The sequence below is a fragment of the Oryzias latipes genome, chromosome 8 (genome assembly GCF_053564925.1).
Source record: "Oryzias latipes strain Hd-rR chromosome 8, Olatipes_Hd-rR_3.1".
Classification (NCBI taxonomy): domain Eukaryota; kingdom Metazoa; phylum Chordata; class Actinopteri; order Beloniformes; family Adrianichthyidae; genus Oryzias; species Oryzias latipes.
The window spans coordinates 11,884,197-11,897,680 of record NC_136244.1 but is presented as its reverse complement, the minus strand read 5'-3'; the positions used below and the strand labels follow the sequence as shown (position 1 = coordinate 11,897,680).

At 42.0% G+C, this 13,484-nt stretch overlaps 1 protein-coding gene across 1 annotated transcript in view; it reads left to right on the top strand.

The window, feature by feature from the left end:
• LOC144994279 (uncharacterized) overlaps window positions 1-13,256 on the top strand; it is a 36,889-nt gene extending 23,633 nt beyond the window's left edge. Inside the window, exon 2 of the mRNA XM_078951458.1 lies at window positions 12,649-13,256. Within this exon, the coding sequence (XP_078807584.1) occupies window positions 12,649-13,230 (582 nt within the window). The 3' untranslated portion in view covers window positions 13,231-13,256. The remainder of the gene's footprint in view (window positions 1-12,648) is intronic.
• Window positions 13,257-13,484: the final 228 nt, after the last annotated feature.

The window sequence follows — 13,484 nt, the reverse complement described above, 5'->3', positions numbered from 1 at the left end:
AGGTTTAGAGCACTGTCTAGTGGGTTTAGATGACCCAACTCCCAATGTTAAAGTGCCTAGGATAGCACAAGGGTTACAGCTGCAGTTTGTTTAGCTTTGGTGATATTACTAATGTAAAGCAGTAATTCTTAAAGAAGAAGCTTGTATTGGTCATTTCTTCATCTTTGTCAATAATGATACAAATATTGACTCAAAAATTGCGGGGGGCTCCACCCCTGGATTCAGTCTAAAATGCACAAAACAGTAGATGAAAGCTGTCTATTTCCTTTTAATTTGTCCAACAGGGGGTCACATCCTCTTTACTAACTAACATTTGTCCTGTACCTTAATTTGGTAGATCAAATCTAATTACCGATTTTGGGTTTCACTGTAAGTGGATAAAGAAATAAAACAAGCTTTCTGATGAATGGATTCTGCCAAACTTTGTTCTCGAGCTAAAACAAAAGAAAGCAGGACTGCGATCAGCCAGAGTGTTTTTGGGGTCCTGAAAACTCTAGTAGAATTTCAATGCACCTCATAATCAATAAGTAAAAAAGAATCTGCCTTATTTTTCTTTTTTTTTTAGCACCACATCACAAGATCAGCACCTTTAGCACTGGGAGATAGCAGCGTTTGGAGAGAAAAAAAACCATTGTGCTGCTTCAGTTTTAAAGTTTCAGCATTCGCTACCAACTTTTCCTTACTAATTCCAGCTGTACTGATGCTCTGACAGATAGGTAATGCATCTTTTGTGAAAAATGATTTCACAAAATATATTTGCCCCATTTAATTCAACATTTGACTGAATATCCTTTATTGATGTTGACAGTGTTAGCCGTTACTTAATTAGAGCTTTAATTGCACAAGCACATAATGAAAGTCAACAAATCATCGCCAGCGTGACATTTAAATCTCTGTTCATCCAGTTACAGATGCAAACTAACATTACAGATGATTTATTCATGTGATACATCAAAAGTATGATTAACATGTGTTGTTTTCTCATACTTTGCCTACTCAACATGCTAATGATGCAATATAGATGATCACTGAAGAAGATTATGCTTTTATATCACTCAATTAGCTTAAGTAAATTTCATTGTATCTTTTTGGATTTACTTCATAAAAAATCATCAAAAAAAGGGCTGCACTGTGGTGCAGTGGATAGCACTCTTGCCTTGCAGAAAGAAGTCCCCAGCTCAATTCCTGGCTGGGGCCTTTCTGTGTGGAGTTTGCATGTTCTCCTCATACGTATGGGTTTCAAAAACAAACCAAAAACATGCTTCACAGGATCGTTGATTCCTCTAAATTGTCTCTGGGTGTGCGTGATTGCGGCCCTGCGACAGGCTTGCGATCTATCCTGGATCTACCCCGCCTTCATCCAATAGTGGCTGGGCCAGTCTCTGGCAACAGGTTTAGAAAATGAATGAAAAGAAGAAAAAATTCATCAAAAATCACTTGAGAATGAGGAGTACTGTTCCCTTTTTCACAAAGAAGCTGATGTAACATTCATATTAAAGCTACAAAGTTGAACTGAGGTTGGAGTCTGAGGTTTTCATCTGCGAATCAGACAGAGGTGTGTTTCTTTTCAAATTCAACACCAAAGACGATATATACACAAATTATACATACATAAATAAAATAAAGAGTACTCTACAAAAATACAGATGAAATATAATTTTTAAATGCTTTATTCTTAAAATAGTTGCATGTGCTGACAACACAACTACAAAAAAATTATTATTGGGAAAAAAATGTATTAGCCTATGACTGACTGGATGTGAAAAACACACTACACAAATTTGGATGTTATGTCTCTAACAAGTCAAGATGTGGCCTCCACATGCCCAAATTACTTTTCTGCAGCTTCTGATGAGGCGGCGGATGCTCTACTGGGGGATCTACTCCCAGGCCAGGACCAACGCATTGGCCAACTCCTGGACAGTCTGCAACCTGGCGTTGGTGGATGGACAGAGACATGGTGTCCCAGTTGTGCGTATTTGGATTCAGGTCTGGGGAACGGGCGTGCCAGTCCATTACATCATTGCCTTCATCTAGCAAAAACTGCTGACACACTCTAGCTTCATGAGGTCTGGCATTGTCTTGCATTAGGAGGAACCTGGGGCCAATCGCACCAGCATATAATCTCACAAGGGGTCTGAGAATCTCATCTCAGTACATAATGGCAGTCAGACTCTGCTGAGCACATGAAGAGCTGTGCAGCCCTCCAAAGAAAAGCCACCCAAAACCATTGCTTACTCACTGCCGAACTGATCATGTTGGACGATGTTGCAGGCAGCAGAATGTTCTTCACGGCCTCTCCAGACTCTCTCAAGCGCTCAGTGTGAACCTGCTTTTCATTCATCAGTGGCAAATTGGCCAATCTTGGTGTTCTATAGCAATTCCTAAATGTCTTCCGGTGTGTTGGGCTGTAAGCACAACTCCCACCTGTGGACGTCAGGTCCTCATAACACCCTCTCATGGAGTCTGTTTCTAATAGTTTGAGCAGATATGTGCACATTTATGATCTGATGGAGATCATTTTGTTGGGCTTTGACAGTGCTCCTCCTGTCTCCTTTCACAAAGGAGGAGGTAGTGGTCCTGATGTAGGGTTGTTGCCCTCACACAACCTTCTCCACATCTCCTTATGTTCGGTTTTCTGGTAGCGACTCCACGCTCTGGTCTGGACACTACGCTAACAGACACAATAAACATTCTTGCCACAGCTCGCATTGATGTGCCAGCCTGGATGAGTTGAGTATCTGGGTTGCAGACAACGTCTCATGATACCACTGGAGTGACAACAGTGTCGGCACTTGAAAGTCACTAAAAACAACAGCATAAGGTCAGAGAAGTTATCTGTGGTCACCACCTGCAGAACAACTTCTTTATTGGAAGGTGTTTTGCTGATCGCCAATTATTTCTACCTGTTGTCTATTCCACTTGCACAAAAACATACGAAATTAGTTGTCAGTCTGCGTTGCTTCCTAATTGGACAGTTTGATAACACAGAAGTGTTATTGACTTGGAGCAACATTGAGCTGCTTAGGTTTTCCCTTTAAATATCATCCACAGTCTCAACAGTTCATAAAATCAATTACTTGTTGATCCAGCCCTGCTATGTGAACGTTGTTTCGCCTTAAGGAAAGGATTATTTTAATGAGGTTGTCTTTGTTTAAAAAGACAAAAATGGATTTTGAATTACTAGCTGCAGAGCCTTTGAAAGGAGATGAATATTTTGAGTGAGTATTTGATTCTTTCAGTCTTACATCCTTGATGGATTGTCCGGTACTTTATGCATCCATAATGCAAAAAAAAATGTGATGCTAGCACAGACAACTGGAATGCAGAACAGATAAATAATTCATAATCATATCTGTAAGTGACTCAACATTATGCTTTGCATGTGTGGGCAACTTTGTCAATCAGCAGTATTTACAAAGTTGCCTGACTGCCAGACAATCTCGACCATAAAAGATTAAGCAAAATCACTAGTTTATCGCATTAACACACACAAAAAAACATTTTATAATTAGTGCTGTCATGCAATTAGTTTTTTTGAGTGATTAATTCATTCACCTAATTAATTCATCTATTTTTGATCTAACCTAACAAATGAAAAGCTGCAATGTCACTAAAATTTGGTGCACATAAAAAGATCAAAATACAATTATGAAAGTTTTTTTGTTATAACAGAACTCCAATCATTTGCCTTTACACCACCAAGGGGTATTTTTTTTCAATCTTGAACACAAAACAAAATATCAGGTCCAGAGTTTTCCAATGTAACACACCAAAAAACAGTAAGAACCCTTTTTTGAGCAATCCAAAAAATATTGACTATATATGAACTTCTTAGCTTATCACAACAGCAAGACAGTAGAAAAGACAAAAGTCATTTTATGGTTTTCTTTAACGTGTTTGACCAATTTGAAGACTGGAATGCAGCAGAAGAAAAAAATTGAAGAGAATATAAGGAGGAGAGAGGGAACACCAAAGGAATTGAACAATAAGACTTTGTATTTCTGAAGCAAGCTTTTGCTTCATCATCTGGACGCAAACAAGCAGTAAGAGGTAAACCTTCTGGCTGAAGATGATGCTTTTTTTTAAACTTATATCACTGCAGGTTCTATAGCCATTACCGTGGCATCGTGTCGAAGCACGTTTCATATATTCCTCTTTTTGTGAAAAACTGCTTTAAGCCTAAACATAGAACAAGATTAAAGAACTCAGAATTTATTTAATATGTATTTCTTTCATAAGTGACCATAGCAAAATCAGTATGTTGTCAGCCATTATCCCTGACAAATACAAATTAGTTACATATTAAAAATGAGATAATTGCAATTTTAAAAAATAGCACTCTAATTTGTCTGTAATTATGGAATAGGGATTAACAAAATAGATTGACTTCTATATAGTTAAAGGAATGATAGAGTAAAGTTTACATAACTATTTTTTAAATCACTATCAAAGTACGTTCTGCAAATTGTATCCAGTCTTCTCGTTTAATGGTGTTGTCTCTTCCCTGTATCCATTTATCTACCAGGCATCAATACCGTTTAAAAACTCTAGCAGGACAAAAACATCCCACCTTAATGTGGTTAGCACATTTGACATCAGGCAGACAAATCATCTACCGCAGCAGAGCAGGATTAGAACATCAGCAAAACCCTTTTTCCTTTCCTTTGGCTGACACTTTTTCTTCTCTTTAAAATCTGTCTCTGTTTAGATGCACCACAACCTCTTTATCTCTGCCTCTGTTATTTTCTCCAATACAAGCATGACTCACCTCTGATGACACCTGTGGTTTAAAAACTAAAAAAATACATAGTGTACACACGGTTTACTCCCTGATATCTTGAGCAATTACTTATTCCTGTGAACACAGGTTCTCTTTTGAAAGTCAGCCAGAAACTTTTTTTTTCTCCTTAATGAGAAATATTGAAACAGCATTATTAAAGTGAGGCAGGAAAGTAAACCCCGAGATAATAGCATCACATTCCTGCCATGTTTTTAGGTCTAAACCAGGGGTCTGCGACTGTTAACAGCAAAAGAGCCATTAGGTCCTGTTTCTTCCTGACTTAAACCCAGCAAGAGCTGCTAAGATTCAATCTTTAATGAAAATACTCTTTATGTGGCCACAAAGCCATTCATTTATTGAATATAGCATTTAAATATTTACATTAATTGAATTGTTAAAGTGTAATTTTTTTCTGTAAATAAAAACTTTAACTTCCATACCTTTGCAGCGGCACTTGCAACTTCCTTTTAAAGTAAAGTATGCCCAAGTGTCCGCCAAGATCCTCTTGCTGCAACAGATTTACTTGAATTAAAAATGCAACAAACTGAGTCAAGAATTGCATCTTGTATCATTATGACAACTACTGTGCAGCCCAGATTAGAACGTGTGCTTGACTAACTAATGTAGTACTTAATCAAATTGTTGCTATTTTACTTTAAAGCCAAAGAGCCACAATGAAGGTATAAAAGATGTGGTTCCAAAGCATCAGCTTGGTTTGAACAGTCAACATTTTCAGAGACAGGCTTATTGAAAGAGGAAAAAAAGAATACAATTTGGACTGACACTATTGTGAATCACCAACGTAAATAAAGAGAACAAAGCAGTCATAGGTTAGATTACAGATGGATGGATCACTGACATGAAAACCATAAATTACATCTGGAAAAGGACACGTCACAGGATGGACTGACAGTTGCCTGATGGGAAATGCAATCAAGAGCAGGTCGGAGTCTGCAGATCAATTAGTTTTAGGACAGAGGCATCAGCCTTTGCATCGTCCAAGGCAGCTTTCACACTCGACAACTCTGCAGACTTGGCCAACACTTCAGAAGGATGTGCTTCTTTCTACCTTCTTTACCACGTATCTTGACCCTCATCATAACCTCAACCGGGATCCCTACTTTGCTCAGTTTGACTCAGTCCTGCTACATTATGCCAAAGCTGTAAACCCATTAATCACCTGAGCTGTGTCTGTCTGTCTTTGAGGTCCAGCTCAGGCTTCAGACCTCAAAGGAAATTTGACGAGGCAGAAAAAAGACACACATGCAATCTGCAGCCATCATTTTGCATGCATGCTTGCAAACAAAATATATTAAACTCCCTACTGGGGCTCTCATCTATAAAAAAATATGAACACAAAACCTATTTTAATGCAGCAAAATCCTCTTTTTTGTGAAACATTATTCACACATGTCTAAATATGTGCCCGTAAGCAGTGCTCCTCTGTCAGCACAAGCCTTTCCACCACACAGGTGTGGCATATCAGAATACTGATTTGTCAGCATGATTGTTGTGCAGGTGTGTATCAGGATGCACAGTATGAAGGCCATCCAAAAAGAATGTTACTGCGTTGAGGGGAAAACCAGTTGGGATCTGGTGGTGCAAATGTGCTGGATAATTGCCTGAACTGAAACATGCTGCTGTTGTATGTGCTGGTCCGAACAGCTCATGCATGCTCAGTGGGTGACGTGTGCAGTGAGAATAGTGACCTAAAATATGTTCAGAGACTTTTAACAGATCCTTACAACGTGAAGCCGTTTACTGTCACGCAGGACTGAAGCGTTTTTTTGTGGTGGATGAATGGTAAATGGCATATACCATTTACTACCCTCTTTCGAAGGCCCAAAGCGCTTTACAGTCACAGACCCATTCACCCATGCACACACACATTCACACACACATTCACACACTGATGGCAGCTCTGCTGCCGAACACTCACGCCAACTTCCCAACAGAGGCAAGGTGGGGTTCAGTGTCTTGCCCAAGGACACTTTAACACATGGGTGTGCAAGGCGGGAATCGAACCTGCAATTATACGATCATGGGTCAAACACCCTACCGCTGCACCACAGCTGCCCCGGTGGGTGCAAAAATGGGCTACAGGATAGCATATTTGCGGATACATAATAACTCAAAACCATACATGTGTTTGTTAGCTACAACAGTCACATTGTTCCCCTCCAAGCACGACCCACTTGATTCACAGCTATGAAGTCAGAAAAATGCTCAGCCACAAAATGCCACAGACGCCGTCAGTCCGCTTTGAATATGAACGCGAGCCGACTTGTTCCAGGCTTTTTCTCTCACAGCTCTATTCAAATAAATGAAAGACTTGGCGTCATAAACCTCTGGCTGGACGTAAACTGGAGTTATTAATTTCTCCTCTATGCTGTGTTTTTAAATGGTCGCCACTTCAACGAGATAAAAAGGACATCATCCATACATCTCTAAAAAATCGGAGTCCCTGATTGCTCAAAGTTTAACCTGGTTTACCTTTCAACGGCGTTTACATAGACTTTTCATTTCAAAGTGGGCACTTGAAGGCTATTTGGATGTGGAGGTCTTGGGCTGGTGTGGTTACACGTGGTCTGCGGTTGTGAGGCCGGTTGGATGTGCAGCCAAATTCTCGGAAATACCTTTGGAGACGGCTTATGGTGGAGAAATGGACATTCAATTCCCTAGCAACAGCTCTGGTGGACATTCCTGCTATCAGCATGCCAATTGCACATGCCCTCAAAACTTGTGACATCTGTGGCATTGTGCTGTGTGATACAACTGAAGATTTCAGAGTGGCTTTTTCTTGTGGCCATTCTAAAGGCCCGTACACACCGGGACGAATTTCGCCCGCGATATTCGCCGACGTTTAACGCCTCGTGACTAAACAAAGGGCACCAATGTGAGTATGCACACCGATGCGAAAAAACGCCACGCGTCAAAGCGTCACTTTTTAAAAAACGTCTCGGGTTCGTTTTTTTGGTTTGACGCGGCGCGTCAAAAACTATACGACCAATGAGAATGGCGCTTTTGCACACTTGTCTGGAGCTTCTGAAGTTACAGTAAAACACAACTTGGGGGGGCTCAAACACAAAACTGCCTTTCTGAGCACACATACCAGCGAAGAAGATAGACGCCAAGTAGCACCTACACTGCCGCAAAAAAATAATGACGGACATTCTAAAATATCCCCGAAAACGCTCATGATACATTTTCAGCTCTTGTACCAGTCGATTAAACTCCCCATGTTCTTCTCTTCTCGTAACTATGGGATGTACCCAAAATCGACGTCTTTTCCGGCGTCTTTCATCATTCAACAGAACAATAATTTCTTCATCGCTGGAACTGAAGCTGGAGCTACTGGTGCTTGAAATATTCATGTTTTCTTTGTTTGATTCTGACAATCGCGTAAATACTTGCTCTCTTCTTCTGAGTGAAAAGCGACTTTAAGAAGGGTAAAGTTGCGCAGCGCCACCTTGTGTACAGGGGTTTTCTGTTTTACATTAAGCGCCATCTAATGTCAGGGAATGAAATTGCATGTTCGCTCGGCTCATCGTCAGCGAAAATCGCCTGGTTGTGAACACAAAAAACGTGGCGAAAAACACTGGCGAAAAACGGCTGGCGAATATTCGTCCCGGTGTGTACGGGCACACCTGTGCAGTAATCATGCTGTCTAATCAGCATCTTGATATGGCACCCCTGTAAGGTGGGATGGATTGTCTTGGCAAAGGAGAAGTGCTCACTATCACAGATGTAGACAGATTTGTGAACAATATTTCAGAGAACTGGTTATTTTGTGTATGTGGAAAATGTTTCACATCTTTGAGTTCATACCATAAAAAATGGGAGCAATAACAAAAGTGTTTATATTTTTGGTCAGTGTAAAAGCAGTTAACAATCGAATAAATTAATAAAATACAATAAATGTAAAACAGTTTAATTTAAATTTAGACCAAAAAAAGGAAAACTAGTCCACAAAAGGGTGAACATTGTGGAAGACAACTGGAGCACTGAGGACAAGGAGCTGCTTAGGTGCTTCAATTTCACAGGAGGTTCCTCTTGGGCTCCTAGCCTTCTCTCCAACTCCCTGGATCTCTGCAACAGAAAAGAATGCAGATAAAGGATGAAATTCAGTTTCTTCACCAACATGAAAACCACAAAAACATCTGGAACATCAGGGGTTTGTGTGCTTTTTTTGTCCAGAATTCTCATTTTTGCAGCATTGTAACATTGCAGAAACTTTGAGATGTTGTATGACAGACAGCTGCTGTCATGTTGACCTTCTGGCACCTCCTGGATGGTCTTCTGGCCCTGGAGGTTGAACCTTTGATAGACAGAAAAGTTGAGACAAAAGATCACTGAACTGCATCCTTTACACTCTGGCAGCTGTAGGGATTACTTTGTTAAATAAAATGACAAACTGGAAAAACGAAATCATATGTGGAGTGCTCACTTGTGCCCATGGAGCAGAGGTCGAGGTGTGCAGACCAGCTGCAGGGTTCAGACCCTGTCGTTTGACTGGAGGCTCCTCAGAGTCTCCGGAGCCCTCCTCCAGCTTCCTGGCTCTCTGCAACAGAATTTAATGCTGGTGAAGGATGTGATCCAGTTACCTTAGCAACATAAAAACTCTAGAAGATCAAAGATTTGTGTGCTTTTTATCTAAAAAAACTGATCTTTCATGCTAAACATCAGTGTGACATTTAACAAATACACAATCACTCAAAGAAACAACAATCATCCTGGTCACCTTATCGATTAATGTTTGGAAGCAATTAAAGTTGCAGTGAGCTAAAGTGATTTAACTATGGTAGGAAGTTCAAAATTCTTCCTGATGCATAAATGACACGTTTGGATCACGGACAGAGGATGTCTTGTTTACCTTGTGGCCACTATGGGACTTTCCAGCACAGCAGTTGTGGTCCCAAAATTGGCTGTCACTTATCTGTAATGATAAACACACAATTAAGATGGAACTCCAGTTCAATCAAGAATGAAAATGTTCATCTTCTGCTGTTTTTCCCTTTTGGGGTCACGGTGCAGCGGAGCCCATCCCGGCCACTTGTGGGCGAAGGACAGTTCGCCAGTCTGTCGCAGGGCCACAATCACACACCCATTCACACTCACACCTAGGGACAATTTTGAAATGAATTGGGAATGAAATGAAATAAATGAAATAGAATGAATACAATCAAGAATGAAAAGCACAATTTATTATTTTTCAAACATTAGAAACTAAAGGTCAGTTACCCAGATACCTTTGTCGTTCAGTCAACTTGTTGAAATCATTTGTTTTGGCCCAGTTCTCTCAGGTTTATTGTTATTACGGACTTTGTACAGTTCTTATCAATCTAGCCACAGGGGTTGCAAGCCAGTTACTTCTGTGCCGGTCCCAAGCCCGGATAAATAGAGAGGGTTGCGTCAGGAAGGGCATCCGGCGTAAAAAATTGCCAAAATAACCATGCGAATCATCCACAACACTTTAGACATACCGGATCGGTCGAGGCCCGGGTTAACAACGACCGCCACCGATGCTGTTAACCTACAGGGTGTTGGTGGAAATTTGACTACTGTTGGTCGAAGAAAAGAGGGGAGGCAGAAGGGTCTGTGGCCAGAGAGAGAAGGGAAAAGGCAGGAACATAGGTTTGAGAATAGGGACTCTTAACGTTGGCACAATGACAGGGAAAGGCAGAGAGCTGGCAGACATGATGGAGAGAAGGAAGGTAGATGTACTGTGTGTGCAGGAGACAAGGTGGAAGGGCAGCAAGGCACGTAGTATTGGAGGAGGATACAAACTGTTCTATCATGGTGTTGATAGGAAGAGAAATGGGGTAGGTGTGATTCTGAAGGGGGAGTTTGTAAACAGTGTTCTAGAGGTGAAAAGAGTCTCAGACAGGATGATGAGCCTAAAGTTAGAAATTGAAGGGGTGATGGTGAATGTAGTCAGTGGGTATGCACCACAGGTTGGCTGTGAGTTAGAAGTGAAGGAGAGATTCTGGAGTGAATTGGATGAGGTCATAGAGAGTATCCCCAGAGGAGAGAGAGTTGTTATTGGAGCAGACTTTAATGGCCATGTTGGTGAGGGCAATAGAGGTGATGAGGAGGTGATGGGCAGGTTTGGTGTGAAGGAAAGGAATCTGGAGGGACAGATGGTGGTGGACTTTGCGAAGAGGATGGAAATGGCTGTAGTCAACACTTACTTCCAGAAGAGAGAGGAACATAGAGTGACATACAGAAGTGGAGGTAGGAGTACTCAGGTGGACTACATCCTATGCAGACGAGGTCATTTGAGAGAGGTTAATGACTGCAAAGTGGTGGTAGGAGAGAGTGTAGCCAGACAGCACCGCATGGTGGTGTGTAAGATGACTCTGGAGGTCAGGAAGAAAAAGAGAGGGAAAACAGAAAAGAAGACCAAGTGGTGGAAGCTACAGAATGAAGAAACTTGTGAGGAATTTAGGCAGAAGTTGAGACAGGTCCTGGGTGGTCAGGATGAGCTTCCAGATGACTGGGAAACTACAGCAGAGATTATCAGGGAAACAGGTAGGAAGGTGCTAGGTGTGTCATCTGGAAAGAGGAAAGATGGTAAAGACACTTGGTGGTGGAATGAGGAAGTACAGGAATGCGTCCAGAGGAAGAGGTTGGCTAAAAAGAAGTGGGATGTAGAAAGGACTGAGGAAGGTAGACAGGAGTACAAGGAAGCGCAGCGTAGAGTGAAGAGAGAGGTGGCAAAGGCCAAACAGAAAGCTTACGATGAGCTATATGACAGGTTAGACAAAAAGGAAGGAGAGAAGGACTTGTACAGGCTAGCCAGACAGAGAGACAGAGATGGGAAGGACGTGCAACAGACAAGGGTGATTAAGGACAGAGATGGAAAGGTGCTAACAACCCAGGAGAGTGTACAGAAAAGATGGAAGGAGTATTTTGAGGAGCTGATGAACGAGGAAAATGACAGGGAAAGAAGGGAGGAAGATGTGGTTGTTGTGGAGCAGGAAGTAGCAGAGATTGGAAAGGATGAGGTTAGGAAGGCTCTGAAAAGGATGAAGAGCGGAAAGGCCGTTGGTCCTGATGACCTACCTGTGGAGGTATGGAAGTGCTTAGGAGAGACAGCAGTGGAATTTCTAACGAGGTTGTTCAATAGGATTTTAGAGAGTGAGAAGATGCCTGAGGAATGGAGGAGAAGCGTTCTGGTTCCGATCTTTAAGAACAAGGGTGACACGCAGAACTGCAGCAACTATAGAGGAATAAAGTTAATGAGCCACACAATGAAGCTGTGGGAAAGAGTAGTGGAAGCCAGGCTTAGGAAGAAGGTGGAGATTTGTGAGCAGCAGTATGGTTTCATGCCCCGTAAGAGCACCACTGATGCCATTTTTGCTTTGAGAATGTTGATGGAAAAGTACAGAGATGGTCAGAAGGAGCTGCATTGTGTGTTCGTAGATTTAGAGAAGGCGTATGACAGGGTGCCGAGGGAGGAGCTGTGGTACTGTATGAGGTCGTCTGGAGTGGCAGAGAAGTATGTCAGAGTAGTTCGGGACATGTATGAGAGAAGTATGACGGTGGTGAGATGTGCTGTAGGTCAGACAGAGGAGTTCAAGGTGGAGGTGGGACTACACCAAGGATCAGCTTTGAGTCCTTTTTTGTTTGCTATGCTGATGGACAGGCTGACAGACGAGGTAAGACAGGAATCTCCCTGGACAATGATGTTTGCAGATGACATTGTAATTTGCAGTGAGAGTAGAGAGCAGGTGGAGGAACAGCTAGAGAGGTGGAGGTTTGCTCTGGAAAGAAGAGGCATGAAGGTCAGTCGTAGTAAGACAGAATACATGTGTCTGAACGAGAGGGATCAAGGTAGAAGCGTTAGGTTACAGGGGGCTGAGGTGAAGAAGGTGCAGGAGTTTAAGTACTTGGGGTCAACAGTTCAGTGTGATGGGGAGTGTGGAAAAGAGGTGAAGAAGCGAGTGCAGGCAGGTTGGAGCGGGTGGAGGAAAGTGTCAGGAGTGTTGTGTGACAGAAGAGTGTCAGCAAGACTCAAAGGAAAGGTGTACAAGACAGTGGTGAGACCAGCTCTGCTCTATGGGTTAGAGACGGTAGCAGTGAGACAGAGACAAGAGGCTGAGATGGAGGTAGCGGAGATGAAGATGTTGATGTTCTCCTTAGGAGTGACCAGGTTAGACAGGATAAGGAACGAGTACATCAGAGGGACGGCTCATGTTGCCTGTGTTAGGGACAAAGTCAGAGAAGCCAGACTGAGATGGTTTGGACATGTGCAGAGGAGGGATAGTGGATATATTGGTAGAAGGATGTTGGAGATGGAGCTGCCTGGCAGGAGGGCAAGAGGACGGCCAAAGAGGAGATATATGGATGTCTTAACAGAGGACATGAAGTTGGCTAATGTTAGGGTAGAAGATGTCCATGATAGAGTGAGGTGGAAAAGGATGATTCGCTGTGGCGACCCCTGATGGGAAAAGCCGAAAGAGAAAGAAGAAGTACAGTTCTTATCAATCAGGTCTTGTTTTCCTTCCTGTTGCATTTCAGTTTTGTTTAAAATGTTGCTTTTCTTTTTAAGGATGTGGATTGCTCTTCCCATTTCCCCATTTTCCTTGGTTCCTTTATGAGTTCTTTAGTTTTTCTGTCCGTGTCAAAATGTTGATTTTTGGTTTTGAGGTCATCAGCTGTTCAGTAATAGTTGATTTCTTTCTATCTTCTTTGTTTA